This window comes from Microcaecilia unicolor, chromosome 5 (assembly GCF_901765095.1).
Source record: "Microcaecilia unicolor chromosome 5, aMicUni1.1, whole genome shotgun sequence".
In the NCBI taxonomy this organism is placed as follows: domain Eukaryota; kingdom Metazoa; phylum Chordata; class Amphibia; order Gymnophiona; family Siphonopidae; genus Microcaecilia; species Microcaecilia unicolor.
The window spans coordinates 78,228,659-78,253,555 of NC_044035.1; the positions used below are offsets into that span (position 1 = coordinate 78,228,659).

Genomic DNA, 24,897 nt, shown 5'->3' on the forward strand with positions numbered 1-24,897 from the left:
ACCAAGATGGGGTTTTTTTTTTTTAGCTATAACACATTTTCCACAAAAATATTACACTCCTTTAAAAAACAACCAAAAAATCAGTGTACATGAACGCCAGAAAGTACCGTTCTGAAGTAGGTTTTGACATAATGCAAGGTTACATACCTGAAAAACTCAAAACTGAGACAGGCTTTTGGTAAGAAGAATTTATCATCTTGCTTGAACCATAATTTGCTCATGGCAGTATCCTAAAACAAAGAAACACACTGAAAATCTGACAATAAGGGGATTACATCTGTGCTTTAAGTAAACCACAATTCAAACATATAAACGCTACCATGCACAGATCATTCTTACAGGCAAAAGAGGAAATACATTATAATAAAATCAATACAATTAAAGCTTTAGTTAAACAATATTACATAGAGACCCAGTTGAAGCGTTTCTTAGCTTGGCGATGGGATACCCACAAAAGGGGTGCAGATGGAACAACATACTTTAGACACTATACCATTGGCTAGGATCCCCTGGCTACCGCTGAGAGATTTGTGGGATTTGTCGGACAGAGCTCCTCCTTATTTGGCGCTACCCTTAGTGTTATGGGTGGAAATCTAGGCCCATTGCTTTAAAGGGAGAAAGTATTTTAAGGGCACTCCTATCATGGAAGCTGAGGGGTTTGTCCTGGGTCATATAGACTATAGATATTCAAGTTGGGCGGCTAAGGGATTGACCCTACTTGGGCAGCTGATTGAGGAGGGAGCCATCTGAGCTGAAGAGGAATTTGGGCTGACACACAGGGATCTGTTCCATTTTCAATAAACTTCCAGCTTTATCTCAAAAAGAGCTCTGGTAGATCTATACCAGGATGATAAACTGTTGTAATGTGCTATGAACAGAAGTAGTGGTAGGGGCTGTATATCATGCTTTTACAGAGCTTTGGTGCATCTTGGTGATGGCCCCATTAAATACGCTCAGGACTGGGAGACTATTTTGGGTTCTAGATACACAGTAAAACAGTAGGAAAGCATTTTCCGCAGGTTGCTTTAAGTTTCGATTACTAGCAATATGGTGGAAAATGGATATAAAATGCTGTACACTTGGTATCTTATACCCGACAGGCTCCATAAAATTTATCCCAGTTCTTCAGATCAATGCTGGCAGAGCTGTGGTCAGTGGAGCACCTCTGTGCATATTTGGTGGGCTTGCCTCCAGGCTCAGTTGTATTGGGATATAGCATTTTGTCTACTTACCGATATTCTTGGGATCTCTGTACTAAAATCCACGGGATGTGGCCTTTTGAATATCAAGCCATCGGGCCTACCCAATAAGTATTATAAATTGGTTTGTAATGTCACTACAGCTGGGAGGATAGCCTTGGCAGCAAATTGGAAACAAGCCTCACTACCCTCACACCAACAACGTCTGAGTTGAGTAACTTTTGTCTACTGTATGTCCGAACTGATGGTTCCATGTAGGAATAGGATGGGAAACTTTTGGACAATTTGGGAGCCTTTCACTTACTGGCATGAGGGTGTGGATGGACAGTGACGTCAGTATTGATTTTTCTATGCTTCTAGACAGTTTTATTTATATTTTGCTTCTGGGAGGGTGAGGGGTTGAGGATAGTGGGGGCATGAGAGTGTATATTTGCCTTGTACAAAAGTGAGACAGTATGACCTACTATGTTTTGCCTGTTCTAAAAGTGTGATTTGGAGTTGTTCTATAGTACATAAGTACATAAGTAATGCCACACTGGGAAAAGACCAAAGGTCCATTGAGCCTAGCATCCTGTCCATGACAGCGGCCAATCCAGGCCAAGGGCACCTGGCAAGCTTCCCAAACGTAGTGTTTGTTATTGATTAAATTTAAAGTTAAAAAAGCAGCTTCAGTTAAACAATGAGATATGTCACCAATACCTTAACTCCACCCTAAGAAACACAATAAATTATAAGAAATTTATATTTGACAATATTTTTACATTTATAAATCAATTTCAATGTAAATTAACACATATGAAGCCCCATTCTGCCTAGAATGTTAAGGTCCTCTAGTATTTTACAAAGGGCTCTGCTGAACAGAGATTTCAAGAACCTACATGTTGAGAAAAGAGCTGCCTGCTGCCTCACTTGACAGATTTACTAGACATACCCACTATTTAATCAACACCAAGCTTTGAGATTCTGTCATATGTTCCGCATTTCAGGTGGTTTTATTTTTTACTATTAGGGGTAGACCCTGTTACCCACCCCTTTTAGGTATGTAGAGAAGTACTTTCTGTAAATCTTCAATATGAGCTCTTGAATACCTAAGTCACATGAAATTATATGTTTCATTGAATAGTATGTCACTATAGATAACGCATTGACTTCACTATCACACTGTGGTCTTCATTTTAAACTTTGCTGTTATATTTAATGTTCTTTTAAATTAAAGTTCTGTTTTTATTGTTTTACTATTTTATAGTTTTAATATGATTTTAATTATTTAATACTTTGAGTTATTGTTTGTAAGTTGTGATTTATAATGATGCTTTAGATTCAATTTGAATGTTTTTTATCTTGCAGTTTTTTTTTTTACCCCCGGTGCAATTTAAGGATTTCAGATTGCATGTAGCTTGAATATTTTTATTTGATGGTGTTTCTCTTGAGCAGACCAAATGCCCTGAGTGTAAGCCTTGACTGCATGTGATCTCCATCCCAGTTTGGATGCATTCATGGTGAAGAAAATATGTGTCACGTCTGTGGTCGTGACCACCCTCAGACTTACCTTATTTCTGGGGGTCAGCATCTATGCTGGCTTCTGTCTGTTTCTGCGTTAGTCTTGTCTCTGTGTGCTGATTGCTTCACTAGACCTCACCTGTGTGGGCTATGCCTCTCTAAGGAGCCAGCATCTAAGATGGCTCCTGCTTGTTTTGTGCCAGCTTCCAAGATGGCTCCTGCCTGTTCTTCCTATGTGTTCCAAGCCTCTCCTTGGTGTGAGTGTGTTCCCTGCTCCTGTCCTGCAGTAGGTGACATCATCAGTGAGAGCCTTCATAAGGAAGTGCTGTGCTTGCATTCGGGCCTTTGCACAGTAAGTAAGAGTGTTATGCCAATAGGCCGTGAGGTTAGTGAGAGCATTGTTACACTGCTACTTAGCCTTTCTCTGGGGCTCTTGCCCATCTGCTATTTGTGTCTGTGGACTGCCAGTCCTTCTGTGTGGGCGCTGCCCTTCTGCTTTGTGTCTGTGGACTGCTAGTCCTTCTGTGTGGGCTTCTGCCCTTCTGTTTTGAGTCTGTGGACTGTTAGTCCTTCTATTGCCTTGCTCTGTGTTTGGAGTCTGAAGCTTCAGCCAGTTTCTCTCTGTCTGTGTTTGGAGCCTGAAGCTTCAGCCCTAAGACTCTGTTAGCTCCTGGTTTATTCTATCGTCTGCCGTCTGTCCCAAGACTCTGTTAGCTCCTGGTTTATTCTATTGTCTGCTGCCTGCCCTAAGACTCTGTTTGCTCCTGGTTTATTCTATTATCCATTGCCTGCCCTAAGACTCTGTTTGCTCCTGGTTTATTCTATTGCCCGCTGCCTGCCCAAAGACTCTGCTAGTTCCTGGTTACCTCTTCTGTCTGCTCTGCCTAGCTTGCTTGTATATCCCGAGTCCTATTTCTGCCAAGCTTGCTTGTATATCCCGAGTCCTGTTTCTTCCAAGCTTGCTTGTATACCCCGAGTCCTGTTTCTGCCAAGCTTGCTTGTATTTCCTGAGTCCTGTTTCTGCCTAGCTAGTGTGTATATCCTGAGTGTATATCCTGAATCCTGTCTCTGTCTAGCCTTTGTGTACGTCTTGTCCCCTTGGTCTGTCTTGTGTTTCTGGCTTAGTGGCTGCATGCAGCTTTCAGTCCGAGTCTAGTATTTAGCCTAGTCTCCCTCGTGTACCCCGGACCCAGGGTGGGTCCTCTGGATCTTCAGTTACTGCCTTATCCTGCAAGTCCTGCCAGACACCCGCACTCCGGAGCAACGGTGGTCAAGCGCAGGTGAAGTTGTTCCTATTCTGCCTGTTCTAGTTGCCTGCCTCAGTACTACTCCAGTCCAGAGTTCCAGTCCTGCTCTTCTGTATATCCAGTTCCAGGGTGGTCTTGCCTGCTGCTGCCGCTCCTCGGCAGTGGCCCAAGGGCTCACGAATTCCGGTCCTGCCTCGAGGTCCTGACAGAATGAATGGGAGGCAGTCAGAAGGGAACACCTTTGCTAGTTTCCACAGGTTCAACCACCAAGACAAGGGGGTCCTTAAGAGGTTTGGTAACAACAGCTGTGTCTACTGAAATTACAAAGTTCATTACATGTAAGCAATTAGGGTGTTGAAAACTCTTTTAAATCAATCTGTTCACACAATACTATATTCCCACTGAAATTAAAATGATTCAATGGATAGTATTGCCTACACCTCAGACAATCAACCATACAACAAGGAGGAAAAAAGAGCCTCACAGAGTTTACCTTTCTCCCAGTTTTTAAGACATCGGAGAATTTGCTCAAGCGATCAGGAATTCAGTCATCAATCTAAAGGTTTAACCAACAGATTGGTGAAACGAGGATATCCAAAAGATGTAGTACGAGCAGCGTACCGCAGAGCGAGGTGTAACCATAGAGAACTTTTATTATCACCTAAACCTGCATGCTTGAGCAGTGAAGATGAGATGCTCGCTTTTGTTACACAATATACAAAGAGTACACCATGCGTTGTGAAAAGCATAAAAAACATTGGTCTCTGATACAGACAATTCATGTGTTCCAGGATTCTCATGTTCGCATAGCCTACAGCAGAGGGAGAAATCTCAAAGAATATCTAAGCCCTGCTGTATGTTCCATCAAAGAATTCGATGTGGCCAGAGGAGGACGAGGCCATTTCAAATGTGGCAATTGCACTTTTTGTGAGATAATGGAGGAAGCGGTATCATTTGTCAATCCTGTGGATAAGAAAAAATATGAGCTAAGAACTTTGGTAACACGTACCACTGATTATGTGATCTATTGTTTAAGATGTCCCTGCAATAAGATCTATGTTGGTCAGACTTCGCGGAAGTTAACAACCCGCTTAGTACAGCATAAGAGTGCTATCCACATTTAAAAAATTGGATCACCATTGGTAGTCCACTGTACGGCGAGACAACATAAATTTGAAGACATGAGATGCTTAGTCCTGCAATCAATTCAGTGTGACAGCAGAGGAGGAGACATCCAACGGAAGTTGCTACAATTTGAGCAAAAATTGATTTTTTATCTGCAGTCACTTGAGCCCAAGGGCCTTAATTCTAGGATAGAGTGGTGTCATTTCTTCTGATTAATTCCTGTGAATCAGTAGAGTGTGTGTGTTCTGACAACAAGTATTTTCTGTGACCTTATAGTTTAAACTTTTCAAATTTTTTAGATTTTTCCTGTATCTTCGTTGATTGGTAGAGTGCTCCCTTTAAAGATTTAGCGGTAATGTAACACGATTGGCTGATTTCTTAGGAGGCGTCTGACGTCATATTACATATATAACAGGAGGCATTTTGTCAGTGCTTTACCGCTGAGCACTGAATAGCCTGAGATAGACTGTTCCAAGTATGGGGATTTGATGATTTTGAATAATATAGTGCCATAATTAATCATACGACTAATGGAAACTTTTCTTTTTCTTTATTTTTGTTACATTTGTACCCCATGCTTTCCCACTCATGGCAGGCTCAATGCAGCGGGCAATGGAGAGTTAAGTGACTTGCCCAGAGTCACAAGGAGCTGCCTGTGCCAGGAATCAAACTCACTTTCTCAGTTCCCCAGGACCAAAGTCCACCACCCTAACTACTAGGTCACTCCTCCACCAGATGATTTTGCGCCACCAAGACCCTGAAGCAGTTTCTCGAAACGCTGGCCATCGTTGATGTGGCAGAAAGGAACGAGGTCTAAGTTTTCCAGCGAGAAAGATAAGTGCTGTTTCAGTATTTTCGCTGGTTTGAGGTGCATATTTGTAAAATAAAGTTAATTTTGAGGAGGTTTTTTTGAGCCTATGATGAATAGAGGACAGCTTTGCGTCCGTTTTAGCTCAGACAGATAGTTTTGTTGAGGAGCTCTGTGAGGCTCTTTTTTCCTCCTTGTATGGTTGATTGTCTGAGGTGTAGGCAATACTATTCATTGAATCATTTTCATTTCAGTGGGAATATAGTATTGTGTGAACAGATTGATTGAAAGTAGTTCTCAAGAGGACAGCAGGACTTAAATCCTCAAATACGGGCGACGTCTCTGACAGAGCCTGGTGCAGAAAACAATACCTCAGCAACATTTTCTAGAACCTTTTGGACAGGATCACCGTGCATGCCTGTTCCCACCTGCCACTGTCACATGGGATGCCCTTAGTCTATTACTAGATTGTGGAAAACAACTGCTTTGGGATGTTGGAGGGTAGCCATGATTTAAGTCCTGCTGGCCTTGAACACACCTGCTACAGGTAAGTAATTTCATTTTCTTTAAGAACAAGCAAGACTATAAAATCCTCACCTATAGAACTCCTTAGCTATAGGCTACCTTCAACAGAAAAAAAAGGGGAAACACAAGTGGTGCTGCAACAAGAAGTCACCAATATTTTCTGGTGGAAATAGAGTTTATTTATCTTTATATTTTTATTATTATTGGAAGGCAGCCTGGACCTGAAAGAGCCTAGGTGAACCTTTCAGAGACCGAGTGCCCAAACAGCAACCCAAAATCTAATTATTTATCGCAGGTGCTGGTACTCATTATGGGCGGGGTCACCACATGACTCCACCCCTATGATAGCCACACCCCTTACACCAGCCATGGCGCATATAAACAGACATCATTGAAACTATTATACTAGTATAGGAGAAAAAATAACGATTTTTTTTCATTATAAATCATTTCTGTAAGCTGTTACAGCTCCAGTATACCCAGTGCAAAATAAGACAGCAGATGTAAATTCTCAAATTGGACATATTCAAAACACTAAAATGAAAATAAAATGATTTTTTTCTACCTTTGTTGTCTGGTGATTTTGTTTTTCTATCCATATTGGTCCTAGTCTCTGATTCTTCTGCTCTCTAACTGTTTTCTTAACTCCGTTTCCAGGGCTTCCTTTCCATTTTTCTTTACTTTCCTCCTTTCTTCTTCTTTTTTTTTTGTTACATTTGTACCCTGCACTTTCCCACTCATGGTAGGCTCAATGCGGCTTACATGGGGCAATGGAGGGTTAAGTGACTTGCCCAGAGTCACAAGGAGCTGCCTGTGCCTGAAGTGGGAATTGAACTCAGTTCCTCAGTTCCCCAGGACCAAAGTCCACCACCCTAACCACTAGGCCACTCCTCCACTTCATTTCTTTCCCTCCCTCCCTCCCTGCCCTCTCCTCCATCCACCCATGTCCAACAACCCTCCTCTCCCCTCCAGCCACCCTCCTCTCCCCCTGCCCTCCCCTCCAGCCACCCATGTCCTCTCCCCTCCCGCCCGCCCTCCCACCCAGCACCAGGCAGGCCTCCCACCCAGCACCAAGCATCCGTCCCTCCCTCCCACCATCAGGCAGGCGTCCCTCCCTCCCACCCAGCATCAGGCATTCCTCCCTCCCAGCATCAGGCATCACTCTCTCCCTCCCACCAAGCCGCCCGCCTGCCCTCCCTCCAGGGCCCCCCTCTGAATAAAAGTCATACCTGGTCAGAGTTAAGGCGGCATTGGCAGTGAAAAGCGCTGGCTCGGCGCGCCTTCAGCCTTCCCTTCTGTCTCTCAAGCTCTGGTCCCGCCCTTGCGGAAACAGGAAATGAGGGCGGGACCAGAGCTTGAGAGACAGAAGGGAAGGCTGAAGGCACGCCGAGCCAGCGCTTTTCACTGCCACTGCCGCTTTAACTCTGACCAGGTATGACTTTTATTCGGAGGGGGGGGACTGGAACTGGCTGAGGCGACAGCGCGCACCATAGGTTCGCCATCACTGGCCTAGGGGGACTGAGTTGGATTCTAAATCCCCAATAGATTCTAGAGGACTGTCTGGATGAATGTATAGACAGAAGTCCATGTCGCAGTTCTGAAAATCTTTCCTATGGAGACTCTCACGTGGGCTACCGATGAAGCCATAGCTCTGACATTATAAGCTGTGACAAGAACCCTACAGACAGCCCAGCCTGGGCATAATTTTAGGAAATTAAGTTTTCCAGCCAAATGGAAAGTATGCATTTGCCAATGGCAGTCCCCATCCTATCTGGGAATACTGACTGATTAACATGAAATTCCAACACATCTTTAGGAAGGAACTTTGGATGGGTGCATGGAACACTAGGCCTGGAGCTCACTAAGCTTGCACACCAAAGTAACCAAAATTAAAAATAAGACCTTCTAGGTCAGGTACTTCAAGTGGCAAATAGCTAGTGCCTCAAAAGAAGCTTTCATCAGCTGAGTAAAAACACAACTGAGGACCCATGACACTGTAGGAGGCTTGATAAGAGGTTTTTTTAAAAATTATTTTATTGATATTTCAAATCTTACAATACAAGCAAATTATAACTTGCACAGTTAAAAAAACCACATACCAGAAGTAATGAAAATTACACAATCTAGAAACAAGAAAGAATTATTTCTGGATATTGTTACAAATCCACAATAATAAAGAGGGCAAGAGATCAAATGAAAACCTAGAGCGAGATACTAAATCATTACATTTGAGACAATTCCTACAGCAGAGGTTCTTCTGCAACAGTCAAAGGACACTATCCAGTGAAACAAACTTGTTACGCAGAAAAAGAGTCAGCTGAGGATGAACCCCTCCCCCCCAAAATGTAGCAGCACTTGTTGCATTTTTTACACTGCTACATTGGAGAAACCAGTCAGATGCTAAAGAAGACATTTAATTTACATAGATACCATATGAAAAATGCCAGTACCAATAAAGATGCCACACCTGTGGGGCAGCACTTTACAAAACCAGAACACTGTACCAGAGATTTCATGGTAAGAATCTTAAAAGGGAACTTTAAAACAATACAGGAACGTAAGACCTTTGAAGTCAGAATGATTAAATGTTTTGACACCCACCAGACAGGACTTAACATCTGGGTTTTCTAGCACATTATAAACCATAAAATTGTACTGCTTTGTCACCCTCCTGTCTCCATGCATATCCCCCTGTCCCTCTTCCTGTCTCTCACCTACCCACCCCGATCCTGTTAGACTGTCACTGGAATGCTTTGATGTTTCACTTATATATACTGTCATTTACTAACATTTGCTTATTTCCGATCTGACGAAGGGCAACCTTCGAAAGCTAATCAAGAAATGTATTAAGTTATGTCCAATAAAAAAGGTATCATCTTATTTTCTTTTCCATGTTTTATTTTATTTCTATTGATTACCTTTAAAAGTGGACTAACACGGTTACCACACCTCTCTACATCTTAAAGCAGGCGAAAAAGGAAGAGAAAGAAACAGCAAAGTCTGTGCAACCGGTGAACTTGAACAGCCACTTATGACACACAGATGCAAATATTGGTCTGTGGACATTCATGTTTGTTTAATTTTTTTGTTGTTTTTTTAAATCTGAAAAAAAAAGGAAAGTACAAACGAATGAAGCAGTTCTATGAGGAACCGAATCAGGAGCGCAACAAAACGAATCAGAGGGAGGGTTCAGGGCCGGGCTGGAGGGACTAAAGGAAAGCAAATTATCAGAGAAGACCTAATTTCTCCTTCCTTAGTGTATCTCTGGACCGGCCCAGAAATGACTGATGGGAAGTAACAGAGCAGTGCATTTAAGGGAGGGACCCTAATAAGCCCGCACACATTCACCAAAGTCAGTATCCTGATGAGACTGCACAACAACTCTGTAATGCCTGGAAAAAGAATGTAAAGAAGACCACATCACCGCTTTACAGATCTCTGAAAGTGGAACCAAGCAAAGCTCAGCACAAGACGCAGCTTATCCCCTCGTGGAATGTGCTTTCCCGCCTTCTGGAATAGTCTTACCTGAAAGAAGATAAGGAGAAGCAATCATTTCCCTGATCCCAGAAATGGTCTTAGAAGCCACCAGTCCCTTGCAGGAACTACAGAGAAGCAGAAAATGATGATCCTAACATCTAAACGCCTCTGTTTTGTGCAAATACTGGTGAAATCACCGACTTGTTTAAATGAAACCCCAACAAAACCTTAGGAAGGAAGGAGAATACTGGATAAAGAATTACCCGCTCCTTAGAAAACTCTAGGAAGGGAGACCTGCACGAAAGTGCCTCTAGCTGAAGCTACAGTTACCAAAAATACAGCCTTGAGGGTCAGATCCTTAAGGGAACAAGCCGACAAAGATTCAAAGGGCAGCCTAGCAAGGACTGAGAGAACCAGATTGAGATCCAAAGCGAGAAACGCTAGCCTATAAGAAAGACGAAGACAACCAACCCCACCAAGAAAACAAACATCATCTGCATTATTAGCCAAGGATTTTCCTTTGATCCAACTGTGAAAATAAGACAAAGCTGCCATCTGCATGTTAAGAGAAGCAAAAGCTAAACCTTTTTCAAACCCAGCTTGCAGAAAATCCAGAAGCTGAGCAACTGAAGCCTGGAATGGAAGATTGTCATGATCAGAAGACCAAGACTTCAAAATTCACCAAGTTTGAATACAATTCAGAGAACTAGATTGACGTCGCAAATGAAGCATTGTGACAATAAAATTCATCGAGTAACCTTCTTTCTCAATCGAGCCCTTTCAATAGCCAAGCTGTAAGACAAAATCACCAGATCTGGATCAACTATTGGGCCCTGCACCATAAGTCCTGGTGACTCTGGAAGTTTCAGAGGAGTGTCCACCAGGAGACGTATTAGATCGGCATACTATATGGCCTTTGCGGCCAGTCCAGAGCTATCAAGAATATGAGGCCTCTGTGAACATTGATTCGTTGAATGAGATGACCTAAGGTCAAGGAGGAAAAACATATAGAAGACCCAATGGCCAAGGCTGAATGACAGCATCAATGCCCTCAGTCTACACAATTTTTCCTGTGACTGTAAAACCACGTCACCTTGGAATGGAGACTGGATGCCATAAGATCCATGATCGAACTCTCCAGCGATTCAGAACGCCATGGAAAGCTGTCAAACCAAGAGCCAATTCTCCTGGGTCTATGGTTTTCTGACTGAAGAAGTCCGCATGATCATTCGCCATCCCCAAAACATGAGACGCTGAAAATGCCGAAAGGTGAAGCTGCCCAAAGGACGAGAAGAACAGTTTCCTGTTCCAACTGACGACTCCTCGTCCCTCCTTGACGAATGATATAGGCTACTGCTGTTGCACTGTCCGACAAGACGCGTACTGGCTTTTCCTCATGTCCTCAATCAGGTGGAGAAAGGCTGCTAATGCCAATCGAATTGCACAGCTTTCCAACAGATTTATTGAGTAGCACGCTTCCTCCCGGGATCAAAGACCCTGTCACAAGGTGCCTCAGACAGCGAGCTCTCTAGCCCCTGGCATCAGTGGTCACTACCAACCACTGAGGAAAATCCAAAGGATTTTGTTTGGTCACATTGGCCATCTGGAGACACCAGCTGTGACTGGCATTCCAGTGCTCTGAGCAGCAACCTGACCATCAGAGAACGGGACAACAGAGAGCTCTGAAGAGACCTCATATGCGCTTTTTTTTTTTGTTACATTTGTACCCCGCGCTTTCCCACTCATGGCAGGCTCAATGCGGCTTACATGGGGCAATGGAGGGTTAAGTGACTTGCCCAGAGTCACAAGGATCTGCCTGTGCCTGAAGTGGGAATCAAACTCAGTTCCTCAGTTCCCCAGGACCAAAGTCCACCACCCTAACCACTAGGCCACTCCTCCACTCCAAGGGACCACATTTATCAATGCCGTCATGGATTCCAGAACTTGAAGATAGTCTCTTGCACATGATACTGTCTTCTGAAGGCGGGTACAAATCTGTCCGTGTAGCTTGAGAATCCTGGACTGCGGAAGACATACTCATCCCTGAAGAGTATCGAAAGACACTCAAGAGATAGTCGAGAGTCTGTGATGGCTCTTGAGAGGGATTATCACCCAACTGAGGTATTCCAGAAAATGGACCACCCGAGCACTGATCTGAGCACTCTCCTGATACAACTTTGCCCTGATTAACCAATCGACCATATAAGGATGAACCAAAATGCCCTCTTTGCGGAAAACTCCCGCCACTACCACCATATCCATCTGAGGAGCTGTCGCTAGGCCTAAATGCAGCACACAAGACAATGCCTGCCTAAAATCGCAAAGCGGAGAAACCTCTGGTGGTCTGGACGAATTGGGATGCGAGGATAGGCCTCCGTTAAATCCAAAACTGTTAAACACGGACCACCACTATCACAGAACAAAGAGTTTCCATATGAAAACTGGAGTCCTTGATATCCAATTTACAGCCTTGAGATCTAATATTGGTCGAAAGGAATCTTCTTTCTTTGGCATGACAAAGTAAATGGAACAGCGACCTGTTCTGATCTCCGAAAGTGGAACTGGATAGAGGGTCTGCAGCATAAGAAGTCTGCCAAGGGTCTCCCTGACTGCCCCTGCCTTGATGCGAGAACAGCAAGGAGACTCCAGGAAGATATCTGGGGGATGCCGCATAAACTCTAAGGTGTACCCATCTCGATTAACAACAAGGACCTACTGATCGGAGGTAATCTGGATCCACCTCCAAAAAACTGTGTTAAGCAAGCTCCCATTGGAATCAGAGGCTGGGTCCTGAGACCTGGAACCTCTGGAGGAAATGGGACTTCTGAGCACTAGCCATTCTATCAAATCTAAAATGAAGAAAATCAAGTCCATGGCCTCAAACAGAAAGAAGACAGCAACCCGCTGACCTAGGACAATCCTCAGGGAGTCTAGGGACCTTAGTATTGCCTAGACTTTTAACCAGCTTGCCCAACTCTTCACCAAACAAGAAGGCATCCCAAAAGGGAAATTTACTAAGTTTGGATTTAGAGGCTGCATCAGCCGACCAGATCATGCAGCCAAAGAGAATGACGGGTGGCCACTCCTAACACCATAGACTTTGAAGAAGCTCTAAGTAAATCATTGAGTAACTGCCAAGAAAGCAGACCCTAGCTCAACCTTAGTGACTGCTGCATCTGTCAAAGCTAAATCATCCAAAACCTGATTCCAAATCCTTTTGGATTAGCAAAAACAGGCTCTGGCCACCAAAGAACCACAGATGGCCACCTGAACTGCCAGAGCTGAAACATCAAAACTGTTCTTTAAAACAATATCCACACGGCAGTCCTGAGCATCCTTAAGAGCCCCCATCCACTGGCACTGTAGTCTTCTTTGTAACAGCTGAAACCACAGCATCAACGACCAGACAGTTAAGGACAGTTTTATCTTGATTCAGCACTGGATAGAGATGGATCATGGATCTAGAAAGCCTAAATGGAGAACCAGGAACATCCCACTGGACCTGGATAATATCCCGGATGTCCTGATGCATAAGAAAGGTCTTCCTAGTCCTCTTAATTCCAATAACCAGGGGGTCTACTTTACACCTTCATGAGAGTTTGGCTCTTCCTCAAAATTCAAGTTAGAAGAAACTAAAGATATAAGCACTTGCAAATCTTCTTTATGAGAAATTCTTACCACCAACAGATCCTCACCAGGTAGCAGAACATCCTTCAACTGGACCATCACTTAAATTCTCCTCAGAAAGATCAGCTTCTCCTACATGCTCCTCAACATCATCTAGTAGCATCTCAAGGTCTACATCCAAACAGTATTCTTCTTCCAGGTCCCAGGAGACTAAGTCATTTAACTGTTGGTGTAGACCTCCCTGAGAAACCTGAGGTGCCGTCTGTGGATGGGGGCAGATTTATGTAATAGAAAAGCTTGATACACTGTCGGATAAACTCTGCGGGGAATCCCCCTCCGGGGACACAACCTTGCTCAGCCACTTGCATTAAAGCAGACTCAGAAGGCTACAGCAATGAACATGCTGGCCGCTCCAACAAGGCAAACTGCTGTTCCAAAATGGAGGCTGCTTCTACCAAAATGGGAACTAGCAATTTGTGAGCCCCGACTTCTAGCGGACCCGCAGCTGCTGCCGTACAAAATTTACAGAAACACGTTGCAGTCGGACATCATCACTGACACACTGTATAGCCATGACTGAACGCCCTTTTTTTTTTTTAAAATTAAAACAAGCCTGCTGAGAAAAGGGAAGACAGCTGCCAGCTGTGCAGAGAATAAAAATGCAGTGTGGCAGGAAAGCGAGAACAAGAACTGCTCTGTTTGTTCGCTTGGTAAAAGAGGTCCTGAATTTGCAGAAGACACAAAACTATTCAAGGTTGTTAAAACAGATGCGGACTGTGAAATATTGCAGGAAGACCTTAGGAAACTGGAAGACTGGGCATCCAAATGGAAGATGAAATTTAACGTGGACAAACGCAAGGTGATGCACATTGGAAAGAATCCGAATCATAGTTTGCTGATGCTAGGGTCCACCTTGGGGGTCATCACCCAAGAAAAAGATGTAGGTGTCGTTGTAGATAATATGCTGAAATCTGCTCAGTGTGCGACAGTGGCCAACAAAGCAAACAGGATGCTTGGAATTATTATGAAAGGGATGGTGAATAACACAAAAAATACTATAATGCCTCTGTGCGACTGCAACTTGAGTATCACATTCACTTCTGCCCACTGTATCTCAAAAATGAAATAGCTGAAGTAGAAAAGGGTCAAAAAAGAGCGACCAAAATGATAAAGGGGATGGAATGCCTCTTGTATGAGGAAAGGCTAAAGAGGTTATGGTTCTTCAGCTTGGATGAGAGACGGACGAAGGAAGACCCTGGAAATACTTTTAAAACAAATAGGAGGAAATATTTTTTCACTCAACAAATAGTTAAGCTCTGGAACTCTTTGCCAGAGGATGTGGTAACAGCGGCGGTTAGCGTATCTAGGTTTAAAAACGGTTTGGGCAAGTTCCTGGAGGAAAAGTCCATAGTCTTCTATTGAGTTACTGATGTTAGATTTTGCAAGATTACTAATGTTTACTACTGGTACTATCTCCTGTTATGGTGAGTAATAAAGATTCCTTTCCTTTTAATTTCAGTCATAGGAGCCGACTCTGTGGGTGCTTGAGCACCCCCAATATTGAGAAAATCCGTATGTGTCCAGGGAGGGGTTATTTCCACTGGGCTTAGCACCCCCAATAATTTTGAAAAGTTGGCTCCTATGACTTCAGTCTAATTTCTTGCTGCTTATAAGAATAGCACAGACAAAAACACAGCACTACACACCTTCTGAGGAGGTGGAATTTGGAATGGTAGTCCCACAGTCAAATTCGATCGAACTGTCTACCAAAGAAGGGCATAAGTTAACTCTGGCAGAATTTGGATTCCATCTGCTAGATTCCCAGTTGACTGCGACCACTGGATCCACTCTCAAATGGAGCCGTGCCATGGGAGTGACATAACATAACATCTGGTCTTATGTCCTGCTTACAGCTTGAAGTTCAAAGTGGGTAAACATCAAGAACCAGAACAATCCTCTGGGAGGATAGTTAAAAAAAGAGCGACAATTAAAATTATGGTTAAAAATATTTTTGTACAACAAATTTCTGAAAGGGTAGAGTCTTAATATTCTTCCTAAATGACAGGAATACGAGTGGGAAAGTGCGGGGTACAAATGTAACAAATAAAGATAACCAAAATGTCCAAGTAAACTCCTTCCAATGTCTGGAGGCTTGAAATGCCAGAGTTGTTTCAAACATTTTTAGTCTTTTCCTTCCTCTTGGTGAAGGATAGGAAAACATGGTTAGACAATTTAGACTACTGTCTCTTACAGAGACAGCAAATTGGAAATAACAGCATAAATATTTTGGCACCAGTCCATGTAATATATAAAAAAACAGAACAATTTAAAAAGAACTCCAGCCTCAATGTGCAACCAATGAAGTTTAACATAAAATAAAGAAATTGTTATATTTAGTTAAAACAAAAATCAAGTGCACTGCTGTGTTCTGTAGTCATTTCAGCTGGCCCTTTGTACAGCCCAAATAATCAAGATTACAATAATCCATTTGCGAGAGTAAGAGTGCATGAACCAGGAGTTTGAATTGATCTTTCTCAAAGTAGTTTTGGATGCAGTGAAGCTTCCTCATCAGAAAAAATGGGAACATGGCTTAATGTCAAAACACAGAAATTTGGTCTTACCAGTATTGAGTTTTAACTTATGGCTAAGCATCCATTTTCCTGGAAAATCTATACACTTATGAACCCTAAAAAGATCAATCTACCACTACTACCACTTATCATTTCTAAAGCGCTACTAGACGTACGCAGCGCTGTACACTTGAGCATGAAGAGACAGTCCCTGCTCGACAGAGCTTACAATCTAATTAGGACAAAGAGGACAAACAAGAGATAAGGGAATATTAAAGTGAGGATGATAAAATAAGGGTTCTGAACAAGTGAATAAGGGTTAGGAGTTAAAAGCAGCATCAAAAAAGTGAATTCTATTCCTCATAGTCCCTATTCAGACCTCCCCCGAATTCTCTGTAGCAGAACTTGGAGTAAGTACAAAAATATCATCTGCATAACTGTATAACAAAAAAAAAAAAAACCCATTACTTTCCAACACATACCCCAATGAGCGCAGAAAAACATTAAACAATATGAGGAAAAGGGGAGAATCCTGGGGAACTCCATAGAAATTAAGCCCCTTCAAGGAAATGACATCAGTCATCCTGACCCTATAAGACCTACTAGTTAAAAAAAAAAAACCCCACAAAACTATTTCAGCACATTTCCAACAATGCCTATTGCCTCTATGATCTGTAAACGAATGGTATGATCTACCAAATCAAATGCTGAGGAAAGGTCAAATTGAAGCAATAAGACGCTCTTTCCTTCACTTAGCAGTATCCTGGCATGATCCAATAGTGAACTTATTACTTTTTCAGTACTAAAGATCGAATGAAAACCTGATTGAGAGGCATGCAAAATATTATGTGCATTCAGATACTGTTCTAGCTGCAAAGCAGAAAACCCCTCAGTTAACTTAACAACTAATGGTATTGATGCTATAGGCCTATAAGTTAGAAATAAGATTAGGTTGTTTTGTGGCCTTCAAAATTGGGTTTACTATTATTTCATCTACTTCTTGAGGAAAGTTACCCAAGGACAACTTCTCTTGTACCCAATTTAACAAAGAGGCACAGAAAGTTACAGGGGCTGACCGCATTATGTATGGAGGACAGGTATTTAACATACAATAAGAGTCCCCATACTTAAAGAAAGAAAATCATGCCATTGTGGAGAGGAGAATTTTGTCCAAGTTCTGTCTACTGGTATCCATTTCCAAAAGGAGAATCTTTGAACTCAGAAATAAAATCAAGGAACAAGAGCACTTAGTTTACTCAAAATAATCAGCTAGTTGTTCTGCTGGAGAAATCTTCAATAGTATGAGGGGAAGGTATAGTAGCAAGAGTTTTAACAATCTGAAAAGGCTGCTTAGTACTGGAGAGATCAGTTCCAATCAGAGTAGTAATCATTCTTGAGGGCTGTTTTTATAATCATGGACTACCTTTCTCCAATTTAATCTGGACTGATCATTTTTTTTTCTTCAGCCATTTCCATGCATGTTTCCTACATAATCGTTTTAGGTATCCTTCAGTTGACATGCAAAAATTTCTAATTCAGGAGTATTCGAGTCAATTAAATTTACCTCCAATATTATCTTGTAAATAAGCACATTGTCACCTCGTTTCCTCCCATTCCTTAACAAGGAAATTATTCTGTAACCCGCAGGACATAGTTCATTAAACTGTGGATCGTCATCTAATAACAGCAATGTTTCTGTTAAAAAGAGACAACCAGGCTGATGGTCTCCAATCCTGCTTTATGGGGTTGTCTTGACCACGCATTGTAAGAGGTATTTGTTAGAACTTCGATGGGGTGAAGTTCATTTGTAGAAATCTATCACAGACCTTGAGAACACATAAGAAACTAACCTTGGGACTGACGGATCCAAGATGACCGCATGCACCTGAAGTGCAGCTGACTTCATGTTCCTCCATTGTATCGAGATGCCCAAGCATCGGGGAAACCTCTAATTAAGTAGACCTTATTTTTAAGAGTGGGGAATATTCCAATATCACTTATATTCCTCTCCCAGACACAAAATATTTAGATATATGTATATTTTCAATCTATTATTCCAACATGTATAATATTGATGGACTCATGCATATTACTTTAATTATATGAGGATCTTCAGATTTCTGTCAGGTATTTCCACCATATGGGAACAATGTCCCCAGTTGTTAATGGTGTTCTTTTCATCCTCATTGATCAACCCATAAAGTATTGCTCCCTTTTATACACATATGCGTTTTTTCTAAACTGATTATTACTTAGCTTAATTTAGCCAAAGAGTATAGCAGCAGCAATTTTCCATCCAGCTCAAACCTCTGCCGACATGGCCAGGTTTCGTTAATACTTCCTCAGGGAAGAGGCTAGCTGAAACGAAAATAGTGTTATTTAAAATATCCATCAAATGTCGTTGGATAAACGTTGCTGGTATCCTTATAAATCCCGCTGGAGAGCTTACAGCTTAAAGTCTACCGACTCCAATTTGTCCAGTATTGTTTGTATCTTTTGATCAAATGAACTCTCCAGCAAAGATCTTATTTTCATAGCCACCTCGGACACTCAAACCAATCCGATCGAAGAGAGGCCCAATGAATCATTCGACCATCAGGGAGTGGTGAGGCAGCTGGGCCCTCTTAAATCCGGGAGCCTTCTGGATACAATACTGCATATTCACCTTCTTAGGTACAACCTGCACTAAGAGGGGAGAGATTCCCAGTTCTTTGGCAGTGCATCTTTAAGGACAGGGTTAAATGGTACTGTGACCCCTTCCTTAGGAGGAGACTCATAGTCTAGGACAGTTACATTTCTGACCTAGGCTCCCCCTCTGTCTCTAACAATAGGATGGCAGAAGCCATCTCCCTAACAAAACCAGTGAAAGAGACCTTCAAGTGAAGATTTACGTTGATGAGGACCGAAGCTTGTGCTTCTTGGGCTTCCCATGTTCAACACTGCAGTCCTCTATGTGCTGACGAGGACAATGTCAAACCTGTACGTGTCCCTCTGTGTTGGGTCTGATGCTGATCAATCCTGGAGCCTGCTCTCAGCACCTGATGAGAGAGGTGGAGACATTCTCAATGCTGGTGCAACCCCAGTTGATATTGACGTCTTGGCAATCATCAAGGCCAATGCTTCCATTGCTGATTACAATATACAGGCCTTCAAGGAGACAAAAGCTTTCTCCTGTTGGACCTGCTGCGCCCTTGTGTTCTCAACTGCATTTTTAAACAGAAAGAAGGTAAAATTATGTATAATCATACCTGATAATTTTCTTTCCATTAATCATAGCTGATCAATCCATAGACTGGTGGGTTGTGTCCATCTACCAGCAGGTGGAGATAGAGAGCAAACTTTTGCCTCCCTATATGTGGTCATGTGCTGCCGGAAACTCCTCAGTATGTCGATATCAAAGCTCCATCCGCAGGACTCAGCACTTAGAGAATTACACCCACGAAGGGACACTCTGCCCAGCTCACCACCGCCGAAACGGGGGAGGGGAATTAACCCAGCTCATCCCCACACAAGTGGGGGAGGGGAATCCGTCCAGCTCATCCCCGCGGAGCGGGGGAGGGACACCACACCCGCCGATGCGGGGGGATCTGGCTTATTCTGCAACCGCAACCGCGGGAGGAGCTGACTGACCCTAACACCGCCGAAGCGGGAGGGGTACAAAGCTGCCCTACAGCCGCACGAAGCGGGAGGGAGTGCCGGCAGAATTTTAAGTCTCAATCCAGCCCCGTAAAACGGAGGGGAGAGGAATGCAGCAGCTCACTGTAACACAAACTCGTCTTAACTCTTGAAGAATCCAAGTGAAAAAACTTGAACACGAAGTCTTTCTGAAGTAACTGAAGACTAAACTTGAACCTGAAATGCAACCAGAATAAAAACAGTACAGATATCTGGGAGGGGCTATGGATTGATCAGTTATGATTAATGGAAAGAAAATTATCAGGTATGATTATACATAATTTTACCTTCCATATCATCAAGCTGATCAATCCATAGACTGGTGGGATGTACCGAAGCAGTACTCACCCAGGGCGGGACATTGAAATCCCTGACCTCAACACTGAAGCTCCAAACCGGGCCTCCGCCCGTGCAGCCACAGTCAAACGGTAATGCTTGGAGAATGTATGAGCCGAAGCCCAAGTTGCCGCCTTGCATATCTCTTCCAAGGAGACGGATCCGGCCTCTGCCATCGAGGCCGCCTGAGCTCTCGTGGAGTGAGCCTTCAGCTGGATAGGCGGCACCTTCCCCGCGGCCACATAAGCCGCTGCAATGGCTTCCTTGACCCATCTTGCCACTGTAGGCTTAGCAGCCTGCAGACCCTTACGAGGACCTGCAAACAGTACAAACAGATGATCCGATTTCCGGAAATCATTGGTCACTTCCAAGTATCTGATGATGACTCGTCTCACATCCAGATATTTAAGAGCAGAGTACTCCTCTGGGTAGTCCTCCCTACGAAAGGAAGGGAGACAGAGCTGCTGATTCACATGGAAGCGAGAAACAATCTTGGGCAGGAAGGAAGGCACTGTGCGAATAGTCACTCCTGCCTCAGTGAACTGCAGAAAAGGCTCTCGACATGAGAGCGCCTGGAGCTCGGAAACTCTTCTGGCTGAAGTGATAGCCACCAAAAAGACTGCTTTCAACGTCAGGTCTTTCAGAGATGCCCTCGACAAGGGTTCAAAAGGCGGCTTCTGCAATGCTCTTAGTACCAGGTTGAGATTCCACGCAGGCACCACTGAGTGCAGAGGAGGGCGCAGGTGATTAACTCCCTTGAGAAAGCGCACCACATCTGGCTGCGAAGCCAGGGAAGCACCCTTCAGGCGGCCCCTGAAGCAAGCCAGAGCCGCTACCTGGACTTTAAGGGAACTGAGCGACAGGCCTTTCTCCAGACCTTCTTGCAGGAACGCCAACACTGAAGAAATTGGAGCAGTGAAGGGAGAAAGTGAGCCTGCTTCACACCACGCTGCAAAGATACGCCAAACCCTGGCGTAAGCCGTAGAAGTAGAGCGCTTCCTCGCTCTCAGCATAGTGGCGATGACCTTGTCTGAGAAGCCTTTCTTTCTCAGACGCTGCCGCTCAATAGCCAGGCCGTAAGACCAAAGGGGGAGGGATCCTCCATCACCACGGGACCCTGATGTAACAGGCCCTGCTCCACTGGCAGCCGCAGAGGATCGTCGACTGAGAGCCTGATCAAGTCCGCATACCAGGGACGCCTGGGCCAATCCGGACCCACCAGGATTACCCTGCCGGGATGCTTTGCCACCCGGTCTAGCACCCTGCCCAACATGGGCCAGGGCGGGAACACATAGAGAAGCTCTTGTGTCGGCCACTGTTGGAGAAGAGCATCTACTCCCAGGGATCGAGGGTCCCGTCCTCTGCTGAAAAAGCGCGGCACTTGGCAATTGGCCGATGACGCCATCAGATCTAGGCTCGGCTGGCCCCAGCGCTTCGTGATGTCCAAGAACGCCTGAGCAGATAGCTGCCACTCTCTGGGCTCCAAGGTATGGCGACTGAGAAAGTCCGCCTTGACATTCATGACTCCGGCAATGTGGGCCGCTGAAAGCTGCTCCAGGTTCACTTCCGCCCACTGGCAAAGATTCATAGCCTCCTTGGCTAGAGGGGCGCTCTTGGTACCTCCCTGGCGGTTGACATAGGCCACAGCCGTGGCATTGTCCTACAGGACCCGTACAGGCTTCAACACCAGTACCGGGATGAACTCCAAAAGCGCCAACCGAATGGCTCTGAGTTCCAGGAGGTTGATAGACCACTTTGCCTCTGCAGGAGACCAGAGCCCCTGCGCTGTCCTTCCCAAGCAGTGGGCTCCCCAGCCCGACAACGAGGCGTCCGTCGTGACGACAATCCACTCTGGGGTCACCAGAGGCATTCCCGCAGACAACTTGTCTGTCTGCATCCACCAGCTCAGCGCCTTGCGCACTGCTGGGTCCAAGGGAAGGCGCACAGCATAATCCTCCGACATCGGAGTCCAGCGCTGCAGCAAAGAGTGTTGAAGTGGTCTCATATGAGCCCTGGCCCAGGGCACAACTTCCATCATGGCCGTCATAGAGCCCAACAGCTGCACATAGTCCCAAGCCCGAAGGGGAGAGGCTACTAGGAACTGGTCCACCTGAGCCTGAAGTTTGACAATCCGATTGTCTGGCAGGAACACTCTGCCCACTTGGGTGTCGAATCGAACTCCCAGGTACTCCAGGGACTGAGTCGGGCGCAGCTGGCTCTTCTCCCAGTTGATGATCCATCCCAGGGAGCTCAAAAGAGCAACTACCCGGTCCACAGCTTTGCCGCACTCTGCATAAGAGGGGGCTCGGATCAACCAGTCGTCCAGATAAGGATGGACTTGTACCCCTTCCTTTCGTAGGAAGGCCGCGATGACCACCATTACTTTGGAAAAGGTCCGCGGAGCAGTAGCCAACCCGAAAGGGAGGGCTCTGAACTGGAAGTGTCGTCCCAGGACTGCAAAACGCAGAAAGCGTTGATGAGGAGGCCAGATGGGAATATGCAGGTACGCTTCCTTGATGTCCAAGGATGCCAGGAACTCTCCTGCCTTCACTGCCGCTATAACAGAGCGGAGAGTCTCCATGCGAAAGTGCCGCACTTTCAAGGCCCGATTGACCCCTTTGAGGTCGAGGATAGGCCGGACAGAACCTCCTTTCTTTGGTACCACAAAGTAAATGGAGTAACGTCCCTTGCCAAGCTGACTTTCTGGCACCGGAACGACCGCGCCCAGGCGGATCAGATTGTCCAAGGTCTGCTGCACTGCCACAGCTTTGACCGGAGACTTGCAGGGAGAGAGTACAAACCCGTCTTTTAAGGGTCGGCAGAACTCTACTTTGTAGCCGTCTCTGATGACTTCCAGCACCCACGCGTCTGAAGTTATTGTGGTCCACTCGCCCAGAAACGAGGACAGCCGTCCTCCAATCTGCACTGGGGCGTGGACCAAGACCCCGTCATTGGGTACGAGACCCTGGGGGAGGACCGGAGGGAGCACCTCCGGGACGGCGGTCTCTGCGAAAGGAATGCTGCTTGGGGGAGAAATTCCTCTTGAAGGAAGAGGGGGCAGAGGAACCCGACTTGCCCGGGCGGTACCGACGGGCTTCCTGCAACCGTCCTCTGGAGGTACCGGGACGAGTACTAGCCCGAGCCCTGACCTCTGGTAATTTCTTGCCCTTAGACGTGCCGAGATCGGTCACGATTTTGTCCAGCTCGACCCCAAAGAGCAGCTTGCCTTTAAAAGGCAACCTAGCCAGGCGGGATTTAGAGGCGTGGTCAGCAGACCAATGTTTCAGCCAAAGCCACCGCCGCGCAGAGATTGTCTGAGCCATGCCTTTCGCTGAGGCCCTCAAGACATCATACAGCAAGTCTGCCAAATAGGCTAAGCCCGATTCCAGGGCCGGCCAATCAGCCCTCAAGGAATGATCCGAGGGGGAAGCCCGCTGCACCATAGTCAGGCACGCCGTGGCCACATAGGAGCCGCAAACTGAGGCCTGCAAACTTAAAGCAGCCGCCTCAAAGGACGACCTTAAGGCCGCCTCCAATCTTCTGTCTTGGGCGTCCTTTAGGGCCGTGCCACCTTCCACCGGCAACGCCGTTTTCTTAGTCACCGCAGTGATTAAAGAATCCACGGTAGGCCACAGATAGGCCTCACGTTCACTCACAGCCAAAGGATAGAGGCGGGACATAGCCCTAGCCACTTTAAGGCTCGCTTCTGGGACATCCCATTGAGCCGAAATTAAGGTGTGCATGGCATCATGCACGTGGAAGGTTCTAGGCGGGCGCTTCGTCCCCAGCATAATGGCAGAGCCAACAGGGGCTGAGGGAGAGACGTCCTCCGGAGAGGAAATCTTCAAAGTGTCCATGGCCTGTAACAACAGGTTGGGCAAATCCTCTGGGCTAAAAAGCCGCGCTGCAGAGGGGTCATCCACTCCATACGAGCGGGGATCCGTCTCCTCCAAGGAATCCGCAAAGGACCGTTGGGAGACCTCAGACACGCTGCCCTCATCTACATCGGAGGAGACAAATTCCTCCAAGGCCTGGGAATCAACCCGAGGGCGTTTACCTCTGGGAACCTCAACCTCTTTACCAGACGAGGGAGCAGGGGCAGCGTTGTGCATGAGGAAGGCCTGATGCAGCAGCAAAACAAACTCGGGGGAGAAACCCCCCAGACTGTGCACTTCCGCAGTCTGGGCAACAGCCCTAGACGCACCCTCAACCGGCGCTCGCAATAGCGGGGGAGAGACATGCTGCGCATCCAAAATGGCGTCCGGCGCGAAACTCCGCGAAGGAGCCGCGCGGGAAGAACGGCTCTTAACTTTAGCCGCTTCTGTGCCGTCGCCCAAATTAAGGGCGTTCATGGCATTAATGTCTCCAACCTCAAGGGCGGCCCAAGAAGAAGCCGTCCGAGCCGCGTGGCCGGCCAAGATGGCGGAGGCGAGGAGCGGGGGATGGGCGTTTATGGCGGGAAAAACCGCCACGCCGGAGGAAGGACCGGGACATTCATCGGTCACGAAACTGTCACCCAACAAGGGCGAATCAGGCTTGAAGACCCCCGCATCCCCTCTAGAAGCGCTCAAGCGACCCGGGGAGCGACCCTTTGCACCCTCGCCCTCCGACGCCATATGCCACGAGGAGAAGAATTGGGGAACCCCCTGCCCGCTATAAAAAGGTAAAAATTACCTGCTGTCCGCTCCGAGTTGTAACGACCTGGTGTCCCAGTGAGTAGCTGCAATAGACGCTTAAATAAACGTCGAAATAAACGCCTTTAAGGACGTTCAAATTTTTTTTTTTTTTTTTTTTTTTTTTAACGGAGC

At 45.6% G+C, this 24,897-nt stretch overlaps 1 protein-coding gene across 3 annotated transcripts in view; it reads right to left on the reverse strand.

The window, feature by feature from the left end:
• The window catches only part of IDE (insulin degrading enzyme), a 441,269-nt gene that overhangs the window by 171,851 nt on the left and 244,521 nt on the right, over positions 1–24,897 (reverse strand). For all 3 annotated transcript variants that reach the window (XM_030203006.1, XM_030203005.1, XM_030203004.1), the window contains exon 14: positions 148–230. In XM_030203006.1, the coding sequence (XP_030058866.1) occupies positions 148–230 (83 nt within the window). The remainder of the gene's footprint in view (positions 1–147; positions 231–24,897) is intronic.